Genomic DNA, 23,137 nt, shown 5'->3' with positions numbered 1-23,137 from the left:
TGGTCCAGAGTTTTTTCCCCTCTGGTTGCATATTTAACATGCTGATAGAAATTTGGTTCTGGGTGAGCGTTTTCTTGTTTGCTTATGGCGGAATACAGCCCATTCAATGCTGTCAGTGCCAGCCTCTGAATATGGTGGATAGTAAACAGCTACGAAAAATACAGATGAAAACTCTCTAGGTAGGTAGTATGGTCTACAAATTATCATGAGCTGCTCTACCTCAGGCAAGCAATAGCTCAGGACTTCCTTAGATATCGTACACCAGCTGTTATTTACAAAAATACATAGTCCGCCGCCCCTTGTCTTACTAGACGCCGCTGTTCTCTCCTGCCGGTGCAGCATATAACCAGCCAGCTGTATGTTGATAGTGTCGTCATTCAGCCATGTCTCCGTGAAGCATAAGATGTTACTGTTTTGAATGTCCTGTTGGTAGTTTAATCTTCCACGTAGGTCATCTATTTTATTGTCCAAAGATTGCACGTTTGCTAGCAGAATGGAAGGAAGTGGGGTTTTTTGTTGATCGCCTACGAATTCTCAGAATGCGGCCTGTCTTCCGGCCACTTTTTCTCCGCCTCCTCTTCACGCAAATCACAGGGATCTGGGCCTGTTCCCGAGAAAGCAGTATATTGATCGTGTCGGCCTCGTCAGACTCATTAAAGGAAAAAAAGGATTCTGTCAGTCCATGGTGAGTAATCGCAGTCCTGATGTCCAAAAGTTATTTTTGGTCATAAGAGACGGTAGTGGCAATAATATGTAAAAAAAAAATGTTTTAATAAGTTACAAACAACGCAAATAAACAATCAAAAAATACAATCGTTTGGGGGCACGTAAAACGTCTGACTTCTTCTCCGTCACCATCTTACATGGAGACTTTTGATATTGTGAATGTCAACCAGAAAGAATGATCAGTTTTCTCCCCTGTTTTGCTTGTTTCCACTCAACTTGGTCTCAGAGCATTATGTATTATTCTGTGCATAAATCTGAGACACCCTATTTAGTATGATGTATGGTGTATGGTATACATGTTGTTTTGGAAATTCGTAACATATTGTATGTTTTTAAACTTCATAACATATCATACCAATTGTAATTTGTAAAATAGCATACACAAATGAACATAGAGTACGTTGCAAAAGTATTCAGCCCCCTTGGCATTTTTCCTATTTTGTTACCTTACAACCTGTAATTAAAATGATCTTTAGGGGGATTTGTATCATTTCATTTACACAACATGCCTACCACTTTGAAGATGCAAAATATGTTTTACTGTGAAACAAACATGAAATAAGACAAAAAAAATGGAAAACTTGAGCGTGCATGACTATTCACCCCCCAAAGTCAATACTTTGTAGAGCCACCTTTTGCAGCAATTACAGCTGCAAGTCTCTTGGGGTATGTCTCTGTAAGCTTGGCACATCCAGCCACTGGGATTTTTTCCCATTCTTCAAGTTAAAACTGCTGGAAAGGATGGAAAGGTTCTTCTGGTATACAGCAATCTTTAAGTCATATCAGAGATTGTCAATTGGATTGAGGTCTGGGCTTTGACTAGGCCATTCCATACATTTAAATGTTCCCCTTAAACCACTTAAATGTTGCTTTAGCAGTATGTTTAGGGTCATTGTCCTGCTTGAAGGTAAACCTCCGCGTCCCAGTCTCAAATCTCTGGAAGACTGAAACAGGTTTCCCTCAAGAATTTCCTTGTGTTTAGCGCCATCCATCATTCCTTCAATTCTGACCAGTTTTCTAGTCCCTGACGATGAAAAACATCCTCACCGCATGATGCTGCCACCACAATGCTTCATTGTAGGGATTGTGTTCTTAGGGTGATGAGAGGTGTTGGGTTTGCGCCAGACATAGCATTTTCCTTGATGGCCAAAAAGCTAAATTTTTGTCTCATCTGACCAGAGTACATTCTTGTTTGGGGCGTTCGCCTTTTGACGAACACCAAACGTGTTTGCTTGTTTTTTTCTTTAAGTAATGGCTTTTTTCTGGCCACTCTTCTGAAAAGGCCAGCTCTGTGGAGTGTACAGCTTAAAGTGGTCCTATGGACAGATACTCCAATCTCTGCTGTGGAGCTTTGTAGCTCCATCAGGGTAATTTTTGGTCTCTTTGTTGCCTCTCTGATTAATGCCTTCCTTGGCTGGTCCGTGAGTTTTGGTGGGCAGCCCTCTCTTGGCAGGTTTGCTGTGGTGCCATATTCTTTCCATTTTTTAATAATGGATTTAATGGTGTTCCATGGGATACATGGGATATTCAAAGTTTCTGATATTTTTTTATAACTCAACCCTGATCTGTACTTCTCCAAAACTTTATCCATGACCAGTTTATAGAGCTCCTTGGTCTTCATTGTGCCACTTGTTTGGTGGTGCCCCTTGCTTGGTGGTGCCCCTTGCTTGGTGGTGTCGCAGACTCTGGGGCCTTTCAGAACAAGTGTATACATACTGAGATCACGTGTGACACTTAAATAAAGTCCACCTGTGTGCAATGTAACTCATTATGTGACTTCTGAAGGTAATTGGTTGCACCAGATCTTATTTAGGGGCTTCATAGCAAAGGGGTTGAATACATACAGTGCCTTGCGAAAGTATTCGGCCCCCTTGAACTTTGCAACCTTTTGCCACATTTCAGGCTTCAAACATAAAGATATAAAACTGTATTTTTTGTGAAGAATCAACAACAAGTGGGACACAATCATGAAGTGGAACGACATTTATTGGATATTTCAAACCTTTTTAACAAATCAAAAACTGAAAAATTGGACGTGCAAAATTATTCAGCCCCCTTAAGTTAATACTTTGTAACGCCACCTTTTGCTGCGATTACAGCTGTAAGTCGCTTGGGGTATGTCTCTATCAGTTTTGCACATCGAGAGACTGACATTTTTTCCCATTCCTCCTTGCAAAACAGCTCGAGCTCAGTGAGGTTGGATGGAGAGCATTTGTGAACAGCAGTTTTCAGTTCTTTCCACAGATTCTCGATTGGATTCAGGTCTGGACTTTGACTTGGCCATTCTAACACCTGGATATGTTTATTTTTGAACCATTCCATTGTAGATTTTGCTTTATGTTTTGGATCATTGTCTTGTTGGAAGACAAATCTCCGTCCCAGTCTCAGGTCTTTTGCAGACTCCATCAGGTTTTCTTCCAGAATGGTCCTGTATTTGGCTCCATCCATCTTCCCATCAATTTTAACCATCTTCCCTGTCCCTGCTGAAGAAAAGCAGGCCCAAACCATGATGCTGCCACCACCATGTTTGACAGTGGGGATGGTGTGTTCAGGGTGATGAGCTGTGTTGCTTTTACGCCAAACATAACGTTTTGCATTGTTGCCAAAAAGTTCCATTTTGGTTTCATCTGACCAGAGCACCTTCTTCCACATGTTTGGTGTGTCTCCCAGGTGGCTTGTGGCAAACTTTAAACTACACTTTTTATGGATATCTTTGAGAAATGGCTTTCTTCTTGCCACTCTTCCATAAAGGCCAGATTTGTGCAATATACGACTGATTCTTGTCCTATGGACAGAGTCTCCCACCTCAGCTGTAGATCTCTGCAGTTCATCCAGAGTGATCATGGGCCTCTTGGCTGCATCTCTGATCAGTCTTCTCCTTGTATGAGCTGAAAGTTTAGAGGGACGGCCCGGTCTTGGTAGATTTGCAGTGGTCTGATACTCCTTCCATTTCAATATTATCGCTTGCACAGTGCTCCTTGGGATGTTTAAAGCTTGGGAAATCTTTTTGTATCCAAATCCGGCTTTAAACTTCTTCACAACAGTATCTCGGACCTGCCTGGTGTGTTCCTTGTTCTTCATGATGCTCTCTGCGCTTTTAACGGACCTCTGAGAATATCACAGTGCGGGTGCATTTATACGGAGACTTGATTACACACAGGTGGATTGTATTTATCATCATTAGTCATTTAGGTCAACATTGGATCATTCAGAGATCCTCACTGAACTTCTGGAGAGAGTTTGCTGCACTGAAAGTAAAGGGGCTGAATAATTTTGCACGCCCAATTTTTCAGTTTTTGATTTGTTAAAAAAGTTTGAAATGTCCAATAAATGTTGTTCCACTTCATGATTGTGTCCCACTTGTTGTTGATTCTTCACAAAAAAATACAGTTTTATATCTTTATGTTTGAAGCCTGAAATGTGGCAAAAGGTCGCAAAGTTCAAGGGGGCCGAATACTTTCGCAAGGCACTGTATGTTTCTCAACAACAGGTTATGGTTAATAATATAAAAAGCTGCACAGTACAGCTCCCACAATCTTCTTATTATCAATATCTTTCAACCAATCATCAGTCATTTGTGTCAGTGTTAAGCATGCAGAAAGTCTGTTGTTCAGACTAGTAGTTATTCTTATTTTTAATTTCACCTTTATTTAACCAGGTAGGCCAGTTGAGAACAAGTTCTCATTTACAACTGCGACAGTACGAACTCTGACGATAGTTGGGGGGCAATCAATTCACATATGGTGTCCAGGGCACAGCTGTGAGCTGAGGGGGGTCTATGACAAGCGACAACAGTGAGGGACTTATTTCTGGAGAGATGGATCTTTAAAAGTAGTAGCTCGAACTGTTTGGGCATAGACCTGGATAGTATGACAGAACTCTGCAGGCTATCTCTACAGTAGATTGCAGTTCCTCCCCCTTTAGCAGTTCTGTCTTGACGGAAAATATTGTAATTGGGAATGGAAATTTCAGAATTTTTGGTGATCTTCCTAAGCCAGGATTCAGACATGGCTAGGACATCAGGGTTGGTGGAGTGTGCTAAAGCAGTGAATAAAGCAAACTTAGGGAGAAGGCTTCTGATGTTAACATGCATGAACCCAAGGCTTTTATGGTTGCAGAAGTCAACAAATGAGAGCGCCTGGGGAATGGGACTGATGCTGGGGGTTGCAGGGCCTGGGTTAACCTCTACATCACCAGAGGAAAAGAGGATGAGTAGTATGAGGGTACTGCTAAAGGCTATAAAAACTGGTCATCTAGTGCTTTGGGACCAGAGAACAAAAAGAGCAGATTTTTGGGGGTGGTAGGATAGATTCAGGGCATAGTGTACAGACAAGGGTATTGTAGGGTGTGAATATAGTGGGGGTAAACCTAGGCATTGAGTGACGATGAGAGAGGTTGCATCTCTGGAGGCACCAAATAAGCTAGGTGCGGAACTCCGCGTGTGGGGGATGGGACAAGGGGGCTATCTGAGAGATGTTGAGCAGGACTAGGGGCTCTGCAGTAAAATGGTGTGTAATTTAGTGATTTGGTGTAATAACCAAGTGGAAAGTAAAATGTATTTTGGGGTGAGAATGTTATGTTAGAATGTTTTTCGCATTATGACTTTAAAACGTTTTTTTTGTGAATATTAAGATGTACCCAGGTAATTAACCTTTCTAGGGTAGGTGGGATGGTAGCGTCCCACCTGGCCAACATCCAGTGAAATTGCAGAGCACGAAATTCAAAAATACTAAATTCAGATATTTAACATTCTTGAAAATATATCTGTTATACATCAAAATAAAGCTTAACTTCTTGTTAATCCAGCCGCCGTGTCAGATTTCAAAAGGGCTTTACGGCAAAAGCAAACCATGCGATTATCTGAGGACAGCGCCCCGCATACAAACACATTAAAAACATATTTCAAACAGGCAGGTGCAACACAAAAGTCAGAAATAGCGATATAAAAATGCCTTATCTTTGATGATCTTCTTCTGTTGGCACTCCAAAAGGTCCCAGTTACATCACAAATGGTCCTTTTGTTCGATAATGTCCTTCTTTATATCCATAAAAACTCTGGCACGTTTCAGTCAATAATCCACCCATTTTCCCTCCATCAAAATGCATACAAAATTAATCCCAAATGTTACTAATAAACTTTTCCAAACAAGTCAAGCAACGTTTATAATCAAACCTTAGGTACCCTAATATGCAAATAAACGATAAAATTTAAGATGGAGAATCGTTATTGTCTTTACCGGAGAAAAATACCAAAGAACACGCTTTCCTTCACGCGCTTGGAAACACTACAGCCAAAATGGGAGCCACCTAGAAAAACTACAATTTCTGGGTAATTTTTCCAAAAACCAGCCTGAAACTCTTTCTAAAGACTGTTGACATCTAGTGGAAGCCCTAGGAACTGCAATCTGGGAGTACTTGGCCTTATAATTAAAGTAATAGCCATTGAAAAAATATGAACATTTTTGGGGGGTATGGTTTGTCCTCAGGGTTGTCCTCAGCGACAGACATTATTTTAACAGTTTTAGAAACTTTAGAGTGTTTTCTACCAATTATATGCATGTCCTAGCTTCTGGGCCTGAGTAAAAGGCAGTTTACTTTGGGCATGCTTTTCATCCGGATGTCAAAATACTGCCCCCTACCTCAGAGAGGTTAATCAGAATTTAACCAATCGTAAACAGGACTTGTGTATCTGCCTTATCTGCTCTCACCCTGCCTCCGCCCTGTCCTCACCCTGCAGTGCAGTCTGATTCCTCGCTATTTCCCCTGCCCTTAGTTCTGAGTAGATTTGAGTTCTAATTTAGAACAGAGGGGCTCTGTTCATTCTGGAACGCTGGTGCTTGGGATTTTGGGAATGGGTTAGTTCAGAGGCTCACCACTGTCCCCTCACCTTGCAGACACAGAGCACATGCCCTGTTACCAGTCCAGAGAACAGCACATAATGATCCTTCCATCCATTAACTCCTAATGCAATAAAGTGCTAACATTTCCACCGTGCCCTACAGCGTAATAGCGTTCCGTTAGTTAGCGTGCCGTTACGTAAATGTATGTGCTATGATAATTACATGTATTTCGGAGCATGATCCAGAATGCACGCAAAGGTAAACTGCGTCTCTTCTCTTTCAAAGATAAGAGAGTGAATTATCGTTTTTCTGTTTATCTGTAGAAAGCATCCTCTGGCCACAATTTTGTGTAATAACAGAAAGTTGTAAAGGACGTCACAATGCTTGCTTAGCGAGTACCACTTCCTCCCGTTTCGGACCATACCTGGCACAAACTCGGAACCTGTGCCTTGCTAGCACGTGAACACCCTGCTGAAGCGTCTTACCAGTCGGCGCAGGGCAAAAAGCTAGCTATTCACTGGCGCAATTGGGGACACCTCAAGCTGAGGAATAAGTTTCACACATCCCTCATGAGGCATGAATATATAGTAGTAAATTAGCTGTGGTATCCCAGGAGGTCTACCACATTCAGCTGAGATCTATAACTTGGCAAATGATTTGTACCAAACACAATGCTCCTAGTTTTAGGGATGGTAATAGATGGGAGGTACGTGAGGCGATGTTGGCTCCCTCTGCTGGGAATACGGGAGCTGGGCACCCCGACACGGACAGTGGAGGTAATTAGAGGAAAGTGCCAACCAGCCGTGGAGGCTAAATAAAAGGAGCACCGTGGCACACCGCGAGGGAGATTGGGGGAGAGACCAACATCAAGCCACAGTAGAGAAGAAGGACCGAGCCAAACCTAAGTGATTTTGTTTGTTATGTTTATTTTCTGTCTTAGTAAAGTTGTTTTTGCAGACTTAAACCTCCCTGTCTCTGTGTTAATCTTGAGACGCTCAATCCCAACACCCCACGGTATAATTTTATCAAGTCAAGCCTGCATAATTTTATCAAGTCAATCAATCAAATGTATTTATAAATCCTTTTTCACATCAGCAGTTATCACAAAGTGCTTATACAGAAACTGTAACGGTTGTCGTTGGTGGAAGAAGGAGTAGACCAAAACGCAGCGTGGTAAGTGTTCATGTTGTAAATTTAATCAAAACTGAACACTAAACAAAATAGCAACGAGGAATAACGAGAACGAAATAGTTCTGTCAGGTGATACACACAAAACAGAAAACAACTACCCACAACTCAAGGGCGAAACCAGGCTGCCTAAGTATGGTTCTCAATCAGAGACAACGATTGACAGCTGCCTCTGATTGGGAACCATACCAGGCCAAATACATAGATATACAAACATAGAACAAAACATAGAATGCCCACCCCAACTCACGCCCTGACCAACCTAAAATAGAGACATAAAAAAAGGAACTAAGGTCAGGACGTGACAGAAACCCAGCCTAAAACCCCAAAGTCAATTTGTCTCTTTAAAGCAGAAGTTGTTTTTAGACCTTATCACGGCCACTCTACTTTGCTCTCTGGCCGATTCTGACAGACCAGCATTGCAATGCTGTGGTCATGAACAGGACACCACAGGCTTAGGCAAGCAGTAGCCAAGCTACCATATGATAGTCAGAGAGGGATGGCATGTTAGGTTTAAGCCTCTGCATGCATAGAGTACATAAATAAACAGATAGCTAGTTGAGTGAAGACAATAAACCTGCCTAGAATGGATGTCTCAGGAATAGCACCTCATCAAAAAGCAGACGCCATTTGATTTAACATGACCTTCACACATATGACATACCCCAACGTGCCTGCACAAAAACAACATGAACACATTTACATCCACATGCCGCCCTAACACGGTTCGACCAATTTATAAAGGGATATGAAGAGGCTGGCTGATAAATAAGGAGGCACCTGCTGGAAGTCGGAGGGAGCGATCGTGTTTCTCAGTGATGGCTCCAGCACTAGGACAGCAACATACTGGGGTATTGTAGGCTAGGTGGAATGCACTTGGCGGACAGTCAGCAGCGGTCCTATTAAAACAAGTGGCCTTGACCAGACAGGGAGGATGGGATACGTGAGTCACTCTACAGGGGACAAGTGCAGAACACAATCCACATGTAAGGACTCCATCGTCAGCTGGACTGCTCTGAGTATCTCAGAGAGCATCGTGCAAATTAGACATATCATTATTAGTGTTAGTGTAGAGGGCTGAGACTAATGTGTGTGTCTGTGAGTTATTATGTGGACTGCAGTGCATATAATGTGACAGTTGGGGTCGATTCCAATTCATTTCAGGAAATGAATGCAATTTAATACATCACTTGAAAATACCCATGGTAAAAACATTGGCAATTTTCCATTTAAAGTTGTATTTTTTTACTACTTCCTGACTTGGCTGGGCCTGGACTGGCATTGAGTGAATGACTCTGGAGAATTACTCGATAACCAGTGATTTATCAAAATCACCAGCATGTGATTTCACAGTTCTTAATTTGTTCTTTGGGACTTTGCACTTAGTTTGCTACTGGTGTGGCAGCCAGCTATATATATTATAACCAACCCTGTACTGTGATATTGAGATGTGATGGAGGCTCTACCTTGGGAAGGCCTTGCCATGCAAACCGGATATTTTCTCCATTGACTTCCTATTGGAAAGTGACATTCTAATTCATATCACATCATTACCATGTTGAGGTAAAACAACACAACAAATCAGTAAGGGTGTTTGTATTGATATCTAGTTGTATTGATACCAAACAGGTATCAAATCTGACATATTGCATTTTCTTTACTTTGTAGGACTGGGGAGGGACAGAGAAGAGAGAGAAAGAGGAAGAGGGAGCAGCAGCCTTCGTCAGACAGCGTGACCATTGGATGAGCCTCGTTCATGCGTCTCCCTGTGTGCAACTCCCACATTACTATGAACTGTGAGCAGGACTTTGGAGACGGGGGCCTGGGTGTGACCCTCACCCTCCGACTGCTCATGCACGGAAAGGTACGTATGAGGTGACGGTTTAAGTGAATGGGAATATCTGGGAATATATAAGAATAGTTGTTGGAAGAACTGTAGCCATACAGGAATTATCTAAGAGATTAGTTAAAGTATTAGGATGTAATTACAGTATGTAATATGATTTTCCTATTGACTCGTGTCCCTGCTCTGCTTAGTCTGTAGAACTTAAATAATACAAATTAGAGATTTGTTTAAGATATTTATGTTGATTTAGCACATAAAGAGGTCGATATGGTATGTTTAAAGGAGTCTGTGTTTAAATATTTCAATAAATCTTGTATATCTTTAATTTATGAATTTTGTATTTTCTTCTTCTGGGCTTTTCAGGAGGTTGGCAGTATCATTGGCAAGGTGAGAAGGCTTATCTTTTTCTTCTATCGTTTATGTTATTTATAACTATTTTCTGAAGAGATACAGTATTCAGAAGGGCTTTTTGATCCTTGAGATATGCTGTTATCACAAAGGGATGCCTATTTTCAGATAAATGAAGACTATTTCTAGAGTTGTATTAATATTGTACTATAAATTGCACTATGGGAATTATCCTGTATTAAAAATAGACACTTGAAACCATGCCATTTTGTAAGTATTCATAAGCCAATCTATGTGGATTGATTTTCCCAATCAGTCAATATCTTTCCATTCTATTGTAGAAGCAAAACAAACATAAGGCCTCCTGACACACTTTGCTAACTGTATTTCCCAGTTGCAAATGTAATTGCTTTAAACCAACCCACGTAAAACCTTCTCCATTCCCTAATGCAGTATGGTAATCCATCAAAGAGAAACATTAGTGCATTGACTGCAAACCTCCGGTTGAAACGGAGCTCCAAAAGGCATATTACTGTCAGACCCTTGTGATCAGTTTAGTGTCTTCTAGGAGGGCGTGTAGGGTGCTCTCTACCCCTTCGGTGGCTCCCACTAGCCCTGCAGCCTTGAAATAGAGCACAGGCTAAGAGAAAGAGAAAGCCAGAGGAGAGGGATAAAGAAATATGGGGGAAGAGAGAGTGAAGGAATGAGGGGGAAACCGACACAGAGGGGATGAGAGATTGAGAAAAAGAGGGGACGAGAAAGAGAGAGGGAGAGAGAAAAGAGAGAGAAAAAAGGGATTAATAGATATGGAGAAGAAGTGGGAAGGTGAGAAATGCTGTGTGTGGCGGTAACCAGGCTCTCCATCCACGTGTGTTAATAACTCCATTCTCCCTCCTCATCTCTATCTCTCGGCTAGGCTTCAGCCCAACATCCTCTACAGTATCCCAAATGACACACCAGCATTCTATTTAGTATGAAATAACAGTGTGGCTGAGTACACAAAATAGTATGGGTGCGTTTGTATTAGAAAATATCCGGTTGTCAATATCATGGGTGTAGTTGGTAGAATCGTTTAGAAGCAGGAAGAGAGAATGATGGGCTGAGGCCAATATAAAAGTGACAGATGGAGTGGCAATCTAAAGCTGGCAGAGGAGGTATGACAGAGGTGTGACTTCATTTTACTCCTGAGCCTGGGTGGAGTGACTGACTGGCTGGCTGGCTAGCTGACCTCTGGCCACACAGAAAGGATCTCACAAGGACAGGACAGACGTTAGTCGATAATAGAAGAGTAGATATAGATGTGAACAAAAAGGGGCCGTTTTTACTGTATTTACTATATTTTATACATTTAGGATGTGATGAGAATACTGTATGTCAGTGGCTTTGTGCTAAACGACTCAGACTGAAAAAGGACTCTACTTTTCTATTCCATGACAGCTTAGGTCACTTTTCAATGGAGGGGAAATAGAGTCAACATGAAGAAAGGTATCCGTTTAATAGGGATTGGAAGTGCAGGCAGATTTCCAGCTGCAAGTTGAGGACACACTGAGAGGCCAGTACTTTTTAATAAACAAACCACACACCGTTGTCTTTCATCTTCCTCTTTCCCAGAAAGGAGAGACGGTGAAAAGAATACGGGAGGAGGTATGTTACCAGCTTCCTATCTATCAACACTGTCCATCATATGTGTACGAGTGCTCGACATTACCATAATGCATCCAGAGTAACGCCTGTCATTGATTGATTAAATAAATGTATATCATCTAGCTCCAAAGCTATCAATATCACATCTGGTATCTGCGTCAATATGCTTTATTTATCTGAAATCTTTATGTTCCAGTTATTGTGTAGTACAGAAGTGTACCATCACAAAAAAAAGGTTATCGTTCAAGGCAAAACATAATCAAACGGGAGATAGTGTCTAATATTGTTTGCGATGCGTGGTGTAGAGTTCCATTAATATTAAACCCAAAAACCCTCTGTGGATGTTTGAGAAGGTTGACTGGGGATACAGAACAGCCTCATAGTCTGACCTGCCCATTGGCCACTCTTCTCTTTCAATAAATCTCTCCCTTTTTTACACTCTCTCCTTCCATATCTTCTTCTCCATTTTTGTGGTGGCAGGTGGCCGAAGGGTTAGAGCGTTGGGCCAGTAACCGAAAGGTTGCTCGATCAAATCCCAGAGCTGCCAAGGAACAAATCTGTCATTCTGCCCCTGAACAAGGCACTTAACCCACTGTTCCCCAGTAGGCTGTCATTGTAAATAAGAATTTGTTCTTAACTGACTTGCCTAGTTAAAAAAAATAAAAAATCTGCCTCAGTGTCAAGCGCTCTTTCTCCCTGTCTCTTTTTTTATTCTAGGTCTCTCTTTCCCTCTCTCCCATTTTCAGTCCAGTTTTTTTTTTAAATCTCTGCCTACCCCTCTCTCTCCCTTTATTTCTCTCTCTTATTTCTCCCTCATAAACCTCAAGGGTGCAGTTGATCCGATGGCACTTGATTAATTCTGTACAAAAAGTAATTAGATTGCCATTGTGTTGGTTCAAATTACTCTGACTCCTGATGCAAAGCTATTATATTTTACTTTATGAAGCAGAATGATAAACATAGGCAGTTAGACTGAGGGAGCATGTAGCCCTATACAGCCACTGGATTTGTCTGCCAGTGAACCAGTCATCCATGCTAGTCGTCTGTCCACCCAGTCCGTCAGTCAGACAAACAGGCCTTTAATTAGTTCCCCCTATGTGAGGCTCTTTGGCTTCCTCCCCAGGCCCTCTCTGTCTCCACATTGTCAGAATGACTCAGTGGGATAACTGTAATAAACATCATAGAGGTTAAAGTACCATCATACCTCTACTACACGCGTGTCCACTCTCCATTCCCCAGGGCTCTGGAGATAAATTAAATGACATTGGATGGAGGGATCAGAGTACCAGCCTGGGGTTAAATTACAGCGAGGTCAATTCCCTGTATGATGATCCAGCTATTTATTGTTAGTTATCTGTAGGACAGGGTGTATTTACTGGTCTGGAGTTTGCTAAATTTGACCTTTTATTTTTGTCCTTCATCCATATGACTATTTTCCCCTTACCCATATCACTTCCATTTACTTTACTTCCTTACTCATGCTAATCCCATTCTGTCCTCCTTACCTTGCATGTGGCCCTCACCCTATTCTCTCCATCCACCCAACATGTGCTCTGCTCTCATCCTTTTCCCTCTTCTAATAGAATGTCAATAAAGTGGGACCCTGGTTCTTGGTCTGTCTCCCTACAGAGCAGTGCACGAGTCAACATTTCAGAGGGATCATGTCCAGAGAGGATCATCACCATCACCGGCTCTACAGACTGTGTCTTCAGGGCATTCACCATGATCACATACAAACTGGAAGAGGTAAGACAACACAATCACTGTTTCCCTAAGAGATGTTCTTAAGCGGGGCAAAGCTGCCCCTCGGCTTCAATTGATTTGATTTACAGTACCAGTCAAAAGTTTGGACACACCTACTCAACTCAAGGGTTTTTCTTTATTTTGAATATTTTCTACATTGCAGAATAACAGTGAAGACATCAAAACTATGAAACAGTACATATGGAATAATGTAGTAACCAAAAAAGTGTTAAACAAATCAGAATATATTTGAGATTCTTCAAAGTAGCCACCCTTTGCCTTGATGACAGCTTTGCACACTCTTGGCATTCTCTTAACCCGTTTCATGAGGCAGTCACCTGGAATGTATTTCAATTAACAGGTGTGCCCTGTTAAAAGTTAATTTGTAGAATGGTTTTCAAGGTAGAGGTGGTATATAGAAGATAGCCCTATTTGGTAAAAGACCAAGTCCATATTATGGCAAGAACAGCTCAAATAGGCAACGAGAAATGACAGTCCATCATTACTTTAAGATATGAAGGTCAGTCAATCCGGAAAATTTCAAGAACTTTGAAAGTTTCTTCAAGTGCAGTCGCAAAAAACATCAATCTTAATGAGAAAACTGGCTCTCATGAGGACTGCCACAGGACAGGAAGACCCAGAGTTACCTCTGCTGCAGAGTATAAGTTCATTAGAGTTAACTGCTCCTCAGATTGCAGCCCAAATAAATGCTTCACTGAGTTCAAGCAAAAAGACACATCTCAAAATCAACTGTTCAGAGCAGACTGCGTGAATCAGGTGTTCATGGTCGAATTGCTGCAAAGAAAACATTTTTAACGGACACCAATAAGAAGGAGAGACTTGCTTGGGCCAAGAAACACGAGCAATGGACATTAGACCGGTGGAAATCTGACCTTTGGTCTGATGAGTCCAAATTTGAGATTTTTGATTCCAACCGCCGTGTCTTTGTGAGACGCAGATAAGGTGAATGGATGATCTCCGTATGTGTGGTTCCCACCGCGAAACATGGAGAAGGAGGTATGATGTTGTGGGAGTGCTTTGCTGGTGACACTGTCAGTGATTTATTTTACATTCAAGGCACACTTAAACCTCTACCCCCCTACTTTTTTCAATTTCCGCCTTAAGACATACCCAAATCTAAGTGCCTGTAGCTCAGGCCCAGAACCAAGGATATGCATTTTCTTGGTTTCATTTGAAAGAAAACACTGAAGTTTGTGAAAATGTGAATGTAGGAGAATATAACACAATAGATCTGGTTTAGATAATACAATGGAAAAAAACATATGTTTTTTATTTTTCTTGTTGTATCATCATCTTTTAAATGAACAAGACAAAACAAACATTCAGATCAGATGATGGGGACAATTTCAGTGAAAAACAGAAGAGGGCAACAGAGTACTTGTGCAAAGTTTCAGAATGATAACTTCCAAAATGAGTGTTCCTACATGACATTTATCATAAAGTCACCCAGGTGTCCCACACAAGTAACCCAAATGTACCCAAGTGGCCAAATTGGTGAAGTTATACATTTTGAATGGAATAACTATATACAAAATACCAAAATGGTATTATAACACAACCCCCCAGAAAATGGAGAAAAAAACATGGGGGAAAAAATATACATTTACAAAATAACACTTTCAATATTTGGAAGACCCTCAGTCCTCTACGCAATATTGTGCTGCTGATGCCAGGTGCCATAGCAGTCTCTTTCTGCTGTAAAGCAGAGGGTCACCAAGCATGTGGTGCAGGTGATGGGGGACTTCATTTTGCAAAGAACACAGCGACGCCTCCATGCTGTGCCCTTTTGGCCCTGAGGCACATCCATGCCTGCAGAAATAAATTTGGGCAGATGAACACCACTTGTGGCAGGAGCAGAAGGGACAGAGGTAGAGGGGCCAGAACATGGTGCAGTGATGCTGTGGTGCTGTAGCCAGCAAGCTCCTTGATGAGCAGCTCTCTGAAGGCTAGCTGTGAGATGGGGGGCTTTCCACAGCTCTTAGCCATTTCCTTGTGTAGGATGAATGCATTCACCACAGCAATGTCGATGAAATGATAGAAGAAGGTTTTGTACCATTTCATCGTCTTATGGAGAACATGTAATAGCCTATCAGCGCATCTGACAGGTCCACACCTCCCATGCCCTTATTGTAGTCCTTTATTGCAATTGGAATGGGGACATTTTTTTGCGGTCCATGCTCGAGTAGCGCTGAGACAACAGGTGTCCGGCTGGATGAACCAGCTTCAGTGGGGGATGGACACCTTGGCACTGGGGGCTCCCATTCGGAGTCAGTGTCACTGTGAAAGAAAATGTTCAGTTAGAATAGTTTCACATATGAGCCCTGTATCAACAGGCATAATAAACAGATATACAGTGCCTTGCGAAAGTATTCGGCCCCCTTGAACTTTGCGACCCTTTGCCACATTTCAGGCTTCAAACATAAAGATATAAAATTGTATTTTTTTGTGAAGAATCAACAACAAGTGGGACACAATCATGAAGTGGAACGACATTTATTGGATATTTCAAACTTTTTTAACAAATCAAAAACTGAAAAATTGGGCGTGCAAAATGATTCAGCCCCCTTAAGTTAATACTTTGTAGCGCCACCTTTTGCTGCGATTAAAGCTGTAAGTCGCTTGGGGTATGTCTCTATCAGTTTTGCACATCGAGAGACTGACATTTTTTCCCATTCCTCCTTGCAAAACAGCTCGAGCTCAGTGAGGTTGGATGGAGAGCATTTGTGAACAGCAGTTTTCAGTTCTTTCCACAGATTCTCAATTAGATTCAGGTCTGGACTTTGACTTGGCCATTCTAACACCTGGATATGTTTATTTTTGAACCATTCCATTGTAGATTTTGCTTCATGTTTTGGATCATTGTCTTGTTGGAAGACAAATCTCCGTCCCAGTCTCAGGTCTTTTGCAGACTCCATCAGGTTTTCTTCCAGAATAGTCCTGTATTTGGCTCCATCCATCTTCCCATCAATTTTAACCATCTTCCCTGTCCCTGCTGAAGAAAAGCAGGCCCAAACCATGATGCTGCCACCACCATGTTTGACAGTGGGGATGGTGTGTTCAGCTGTGTTGCTTTTACGCCAAACATAACGTTTTGCATTGTTGCCAAAAAGTTCAATTTTGGTTTCATCTGACCAGAGCACCTTCTTCCACATGTTTGGTGTGTCTCCCAGGTGGCTTGTGGCAAACTTTAAACTACACTTTTTATGGATATCTTTGAGAAATGGCTTTCTTCTTGCCACTCTTCCATAAAGGCCAGATTTGTGCAATATACGACTGATTCTTGTCCTATGGACAGAGTCTCCCACCTCAGCTGTAGATCTCTGCAGTTCATCCAGAGTGATCATGGGCCTCTTGGCTGCATCTCTGCGCTTTTAACGGACCTCTGAGACTATCACAGTGCAGGTGCATTTATACGGAGACTTGATTACACACAGGTGGATTGTATTTATCATCATTAGTCATTTAGGTCAACATTGGATCATTCAGAGATCCTCACTGAACTTCTGGAGAGAGTTTGCTGCACTGAAAGTAAAGGGGCTGAATAATATTGCACGCCCAATTTTCAGTTTTTGATTTGTTAAAAAAGTTTGAAATATCCAATAAATGTCGTTCCACTTCATGATTGTGTCCCACTTGTTGTTGATTCTTCATAAAAAATACAGTTTTATATCTTTATGTTTGAAGCCTGAAATGTGGCAAAAGGTCGCAAAGTTGAAGGGGGCCGAATACTTTCGCAAGGCACTGTATATAGAGTACAGGGAACATAAGGTTGAATAGATTATTATAGACCTGCTAGATCTACTGTCTCATTTATATTATGACATTTAAGCTAGATCTACTGTCTCTATTATATTATGACAGACCAGCTGTATCTACTGTCTCCATTTCACTGGCCATTGTTATGGGCCTGCCCTCCCCTCAACAGCCTCAAATAGGCTATTTCATGTGGGGGTGGGGTGGGGTGGAGCGGCAGACACACGCATCTCGGCCATGCTCCCTCTAATCCACAATATGTATATATACACACACAAACATAGGCTATGGGTCATACACATACATACAAACATAGGCTATGGGTCATACACATATATACAAACATACCCACACCCACAATGTATAGCCAATGTGTACTTTACACATTTCATTACATTTTTATACATTGCTACTAAAATTTAAAAAAAATCACAAATAATATTTTAGATTATTAATTTCAAACAACGGCATTAGCATGAGAAGAATTTACCAATCCAAAACGATGTCCTCTCCGTTCCAAAAATATTCCTCCATTTGGGAATCAAAGCTATGCTAGCTAAATGAATCGTTCTCCAACAATCTCTGTCTCACTTTCCCGATCAATTTCTTCTAAAATTGTGTGTACATCTGTATATCTAGACTTAGATTTAGCTTTCCCTGACTTATTTGCCATACTGATTAATATATAAACAGCTGAAGATGCGCTTTACCAAAATATTGCTGTGCGTAACATGCCAGGCTCTTTCCAGGATGAATCTTCAATGGTGAATGACCCTCTTTACGTCGGAGTTTACTACATGGGTTGGTCTTCCAACACATAAACATTACATATTGCTGTTTACCTCAGCTCATTGGCTATCTACTCAGCTAGATTTCAAGACGATCAGTGGTCATTGGGTTAAAATACAGTCAATCAACAAAACAGAGGTCATGTCATTGGTGCACAATGATGTCATTACTTGTTGTCTTTAAATCGGTTTCTTTCAGTCAATACGTCCCGTGAAATGACCCATCAAGTTTGGTTGTGTTACAAACAAACCAGTTGATTGCAATGAAACCAAACATGACTGGATAAAGTCACTTTAGTGTGTGTATTTACATCGAATGTGTCGTCGAATATGTAATGAGACGCAATTTATCAATCAAAAGACCATTCATTGGGCAACAATGAGCATTGGGATTGCAAACAGAGGAAGATCGTCAAAGGTAAACAATTTATTTTATTGCAATTTGTGATTTTGTTACGCCTGTGCTGGTTGAAATAGTTTTTTTTATGGGGCTCTGTCCTCAGATAATCACATCGTATTCTTTCTCAGTAAATCCTTTTTTTAAATCTGACAATGCAGTTGGATTAGCAAGATTCTAGGCTTTTGACCCATGTGAGACACTTGTATTTTCATGAATGTTTAATATGACTATTTATGTAGCGATCACCGTATGTTGTCGAATTTAATCACGCTAACGGGTTCGGTGCATTCTGCAGTGATACTCCATCCCATCTGGTTTGTGCTTAGTTTGTGCTTAGTGGGACTATCATTTGTTTTTCAACAGGACAATGACCCAACATACCTCCATGCTGTGTAAGGGCTATTTGACCAAGAAGGAAAGTGATGGAGTGCTGCATCAGATGACCTGGCCTCCACAATCACCCGACCTCAGCCCAATTGAGATGGTTTGGGATGAGTTGGACCGCAGAGTGAAGGAAAAGCAGCCAACAAGTGCTCAGCATATGTGGGAACTCCTTCAAGACTGTTGGAAAAGGATTCCCGGTGAAGCTGGTTGAGAGAATGCCAAGAGTGTGCAAAGCTGTCATCAAGGCAAAGAGTGGCTACTTTGAAGAATCTAAAATCTAAAATATATTTTGATTTATTTAACACTTCTTTGGTTACTGCATGATTCCATATGTGTTATTTCATAGCTTTGATGTCTTATTATTATTATTCTACAATGTAGAATATATTACACATTTTAAAAAAACTTGAATGAGTAGGTGTGTCCACACTTTTGACTGGTACTGTATAATTTCCTGGTTTCCAATTCGGTAAAATGTTTTTATTTATACTGTACAGTTCATCATGCAAATTGAAGATATCGTGGAAAATCATTAGTCACATTTAATAGCAAGGTTTCCTCCCAGGTTGGCTTCTACTGCTGATTATTTTGACACTGGATACCAGTTAGACGTTTGCTGCTCTTGGTGCAAGAGCCTTTTAGTTTCTCATTATAATACTGCAGTGTGAAGTGTAACTAGCACTGGGGCTTTTATGCAGCATAGTAACTTATTCAAAAGAGCTTCACATTGGAACAGCTCAGACAACAGGAGAGGAACAGACAAGTGTCTCCATGACTTTTATAGACAGTATATTGCATTGAGGGAGAACATGCATCAGTGCTCCAGGTCCATTGATGAAAGAACAGATGATAATGTGTTAACATGCTAATTAATTAAACAGATGAGGTTTGTGTTTAAAACCTTCATGTTTATATTTATCCATCAGCAAACTAATTGACATGGTAGATTCAGGAACATTTCGGTTGGTCTACCTGCAGTTACTCCCCGCATAGTCGGGCCAACGGTGCCTTAACAAATGCTGGCTGGGAGCGCGCGGAACTGCATTCATTAAAAATGTTAAGCTCTCACCTCTTTCCAACCCTACTGTCAGCCGAAACTCCCGAGTTGTCATGGCAACCTGTTGGCTGACCTACAGCGGCATGTCTCTCACCATGCCTGAGTGTTATGTGTCTGACATCTTTAATTAAAGGATCAAAAGAAGAAAAAACAACATCTCAACTCTTTTTGGCCAATGGGTAAAGAAGTTATAATGTTCTCTACTATCTACTCTCATCGTTGACTTGATCATGATGATATAATCATTAAGGCGGTCAATTAAATACATTTTATCCAGTCATTATATGAGCACGAGGAAAGAGATAGGCTGAACTTGAGTCTGGGCAGATCGGCTCTCTAATCACAAAGGACCACAGTTCAGCTCCTAAGAAAGGAAATAGAGCATTTATTTGCAGCAGTTTAGTCATTCTCCATTGATGTCTTATTGTCCTAACCACAGCATACACGGGGGATTAAGCTCAGTGCCTCTTTGTGTGACTGCAGCTTCTTGTAACCCCCAGACTTATTTCCACCAATTTGCTTTTGAAATGTCGCTCACTGAGTATGGAAGGATCGGGCCGTTCACAGTTGTTATAATAGGATGCATATTTTTAGATCAAATATGGGAGATGATGCCCAGAGCTCTAATGAGACAACGACACACCAGCATTGCGGCCTTATCCATCCGCCTCACGTAATATAGACACTGAGAGAAAACCAAGTGTCAGAGCCGCATTAGATAGATACATGGGTTTTAAATTGAAAAGTAGGCCCACGAGAACTGTTGGAGAAATACATGTATTTTTTCTCAAATCCCCGCGAGGGCACCTCTGTAAAGTACGTGAAATTAATATTATTATTGCACACCGACTTGCTAATGCATTCTGTTTGAAATACATGTGGCGTGTTTGCCATTCTGCCAGGGGAGGGCGGGAGAGAGAGAGAGAGAGAGAGAGAGAGAGAGAGAGAGAGAGAGAGAGAGAGAGAGAGAGAGAGAGAGAGAGAGAGAGAGAGAGAGAGAGAGAGAGAGAGAGAGAGAGAGAGAGAGAGAGAGAGAGAGAGAGAGAGAGAGAGAGAGAGAGAGAGAGAGAGAGAGAGAGAGAGAGAGAGAGAATTACCACACTTGAAGGAGAGGCTATTTACTACCTGGTCAGATGAGGGAAAATAGGAAATGGTGATGACTGAGGCCACGGCTACCTTTACAGGGCCACTTAAGGGCCCTGTATTATTATCATTATCATTATCATTTCCCTATCATTTCCTCCTCTTTCTCTCCCTCTCCCCAGGACCTCACCACACTGGTGGCCAACGGCACCATCAGCAACAAGCCCCCAGTGACCCTACGACTGGTCATCCCAGCCAGCCAGTGTGGCTCCCTCATTGGCAAGGGAGGGGCAAAAATCAAGGAGATCAGAGAGGTGATTGACTAATACAGAACAGCTGCAGAAGTAGGATCTTCATTTGAGCCAGTTTGGAAAATAATCCTGCAACAACAGGAAATGTGAATTATTATGTGGATTATAATTAATGGACATTTTTGTGTGGGCTTATACCTTTTCTGTAAGGGAAAATTAAGTCTGAAATGTCAGTGGAAATTTCAAACTTCAGAAGCCTTTTTAAACTTCAAATACACTTCAAGTAAAACATTTCCTGCATTGCAACAGGGCGATCAAGGCAAGAAACAAGACCCTTAACAGTTAGAAAAAGGCAGCCATTTCACTTGACTGTAGATTGGGGAGTTAGCTAGTTCCTTCCCTGATCAGCCCTCGAGGCCACTATATGCCAGTCTGTTTCATGTCTGGTTTGTGTTTATTTCAAGGGCACCAAGCTTCTATAGCAATCTTACACGATATCCTGTGGTCAGGATGCATTATGCCCTCTGATTGTTCTCATAGAGTTGCTCTGTTATTTGATTTTACTGCAAGCTGACTTTCTTTGCAGATCACTACAATTTGAGTTTGAGTTTGAGTTTATTTTTTATTTTTACAGGGACAGTGCACATTAATCAACGTTTCAGTAAAAGTGCCGGTTTTAGCCAGCCGGCTAATTTTCAACCGCAGTCCCTGGGCAGGTTATTAAAAACAATTACAATATAGACAATAGCAACTTAGAACAAGCAAGACATAGCAACATAGGACAAGCAAGACATAGCATACAGACAGAGCAACATAGGACAAGCAAGACGTAGCATACAGACAGAGCAACATAAAACAAAAAGCAGCAAGACAAAATTCATAAAAGTAACAAAGTGTTTCCACACCTCACAAGCTACAGACAACAGACAACATGGAAAGCGGCAACACACAGCTAGGGACCATCTTCACAACTCTGATTGACCTTTAGCCATGTCTTCAAGCATTTTGTGAAAGTGTGATATGTGGTGCAGTTATGTGTGTCTGATGGCAGTGTATTCCAGACATGGGAAGCTCTCACAGAGAATGCAGATTTACTAAAGGTGCTTTTCCTTAGGGGAACTATACAGTCACCTCTCATGGCAGACCTTGTGGATCTGCTGCCATATGTCTGGGTTTTCTGTTTAACAAAAATATTGAGTGGAGGGGGAGCCAGGCCATTAAGGATCTTGAATACAAGACATGCGTCGGTGTATTGCACAAGATTTTCCCAACTCAAGAGCTCATGCTCTCTAAGGATGTGACAATGATGATGGCTATTGGGCTTCCTATCAAGCACTTTGAGAGCCTGTTTGTAGACAGACTGAATAGGTTTTAATCTTGTACAGCAAGCTTGGGCCCAACTAGTCAAGCAGTATGTTAAGTGGGGGAGTATCATAGATTTGAAGTACAGTTTTGCTACCTCTGTAGTCAAACAATTTCGTATAAATCGGAAATTAGCTAGGTTGAATTTGGTTATTTGAATTACCTTTTTCACATGCTTTTTAAAAGAGAGGTTGGAATCAAGTATGATACCAAGGTACTTAAAATTGGATACCACCTGGAGCTTCTCCCCTGACACATAGACTTCTGGCTCAGTAGCATCTGTTGCCCTCTTTGTGAAGAACATGCAAACAGTTTTTTTCACATTGAGATGCAAACACGAGTCACTGAGCCACTTTGTAACCTGGACCATTACAGTAGTGAGTTCTTGTGCAGCTTGTTGTTTGCTCTTTGCATTCACATATATCACTGTATCATCTGCATACATTTGAACTTCAGACCCAGTACAGACAGAAGGCAGATCATTAATGTACAGGCTGAACAGGAGGGGCCCCAGTATTGACCCTTGGGGCACACCCACATCATAGCTACGAGTGGGCGACAGCTCATTGCTCACTCTGACACACTGAGTTCTGCCTTCAAGGTATGATTTCATCCATCTCAAGGCATCAGGGCAAGGCATTTGTATGCAGGTCTTTGCATCCATCCATCCATGACCACCCAATGTTTAGTGCTAAGCTTTCAT

The 23,137-nt window shown here is 41.5% G+C and overlaps 1 protein-coding gene across 5 annotated transcripts in view; it reads left to right on the top strand.

Moving 5' to 3' along the window:
* LOC139416250 (poly(rC)-binding protein 4-like) overlaps positions 1 to 23,137 on the top strand; it is a 53,772-nt gene that overhangs the window by 9,905 nt on the left and 20,730 nt on the right. For 2 of the 5 annotated variants that reach the window (XM_071164688.1, XM_071164686.1), the window contains exons 2-7: positions 9,203 to 9,229; positions 9,423 to 9,618; positions 9,964 to 9,987; positions 11,560 to 11,592; positions 13,222 to 13,338; positions 21,004 to 21,135. In XM_071164688.1, the coding sequence (XP_071020789.1) occupies positions 9,511 to 9,618; positions 9,964 to 9,987; positions 11,560 to 11,592; positions 13,222 to 13,338; positions 21,004 to 21,135 (414 nt within the window). In that variant the 5' untranslated portion in view covers positions 9,203 to 9,229; positions 9,423 to 9,510. The remainder of the gene's footprint in view (positions 1 to 9,202; positions 9,230 to 9,422; positions 9,619 to 9,963; positions 9,988 to 11,559; positions 11,593 to 13,221; positions 13,339 to 21,003; positions 21,136 to 23,137) is intronic. The other 3 variants (XM_071164685.1, XM_071164687.1, XM_071164689.1) reach the window with 2 other exon arrangements.

This window comes from Oncorhynchus clarkii, chromosome 9 (assembly GCF_045791955.1).
Source record: "Oncorhynchus clarkii lewisi isolate Uvic-CL-2024 chromosome 9, UVic_Ocla_1.0, whole genome shotgun sequence".
NCBI lineage: Eukaryota > Metazoa > Chordata > Actinopteri > Salmoniformes > Salmonidae > Oncorhynchus > Oncorhynchus clarkii.
Note: the sequence above shows the minus strand (reverse complement) of the source record. Positions and strands in the feature narration are given on the sequence as shown.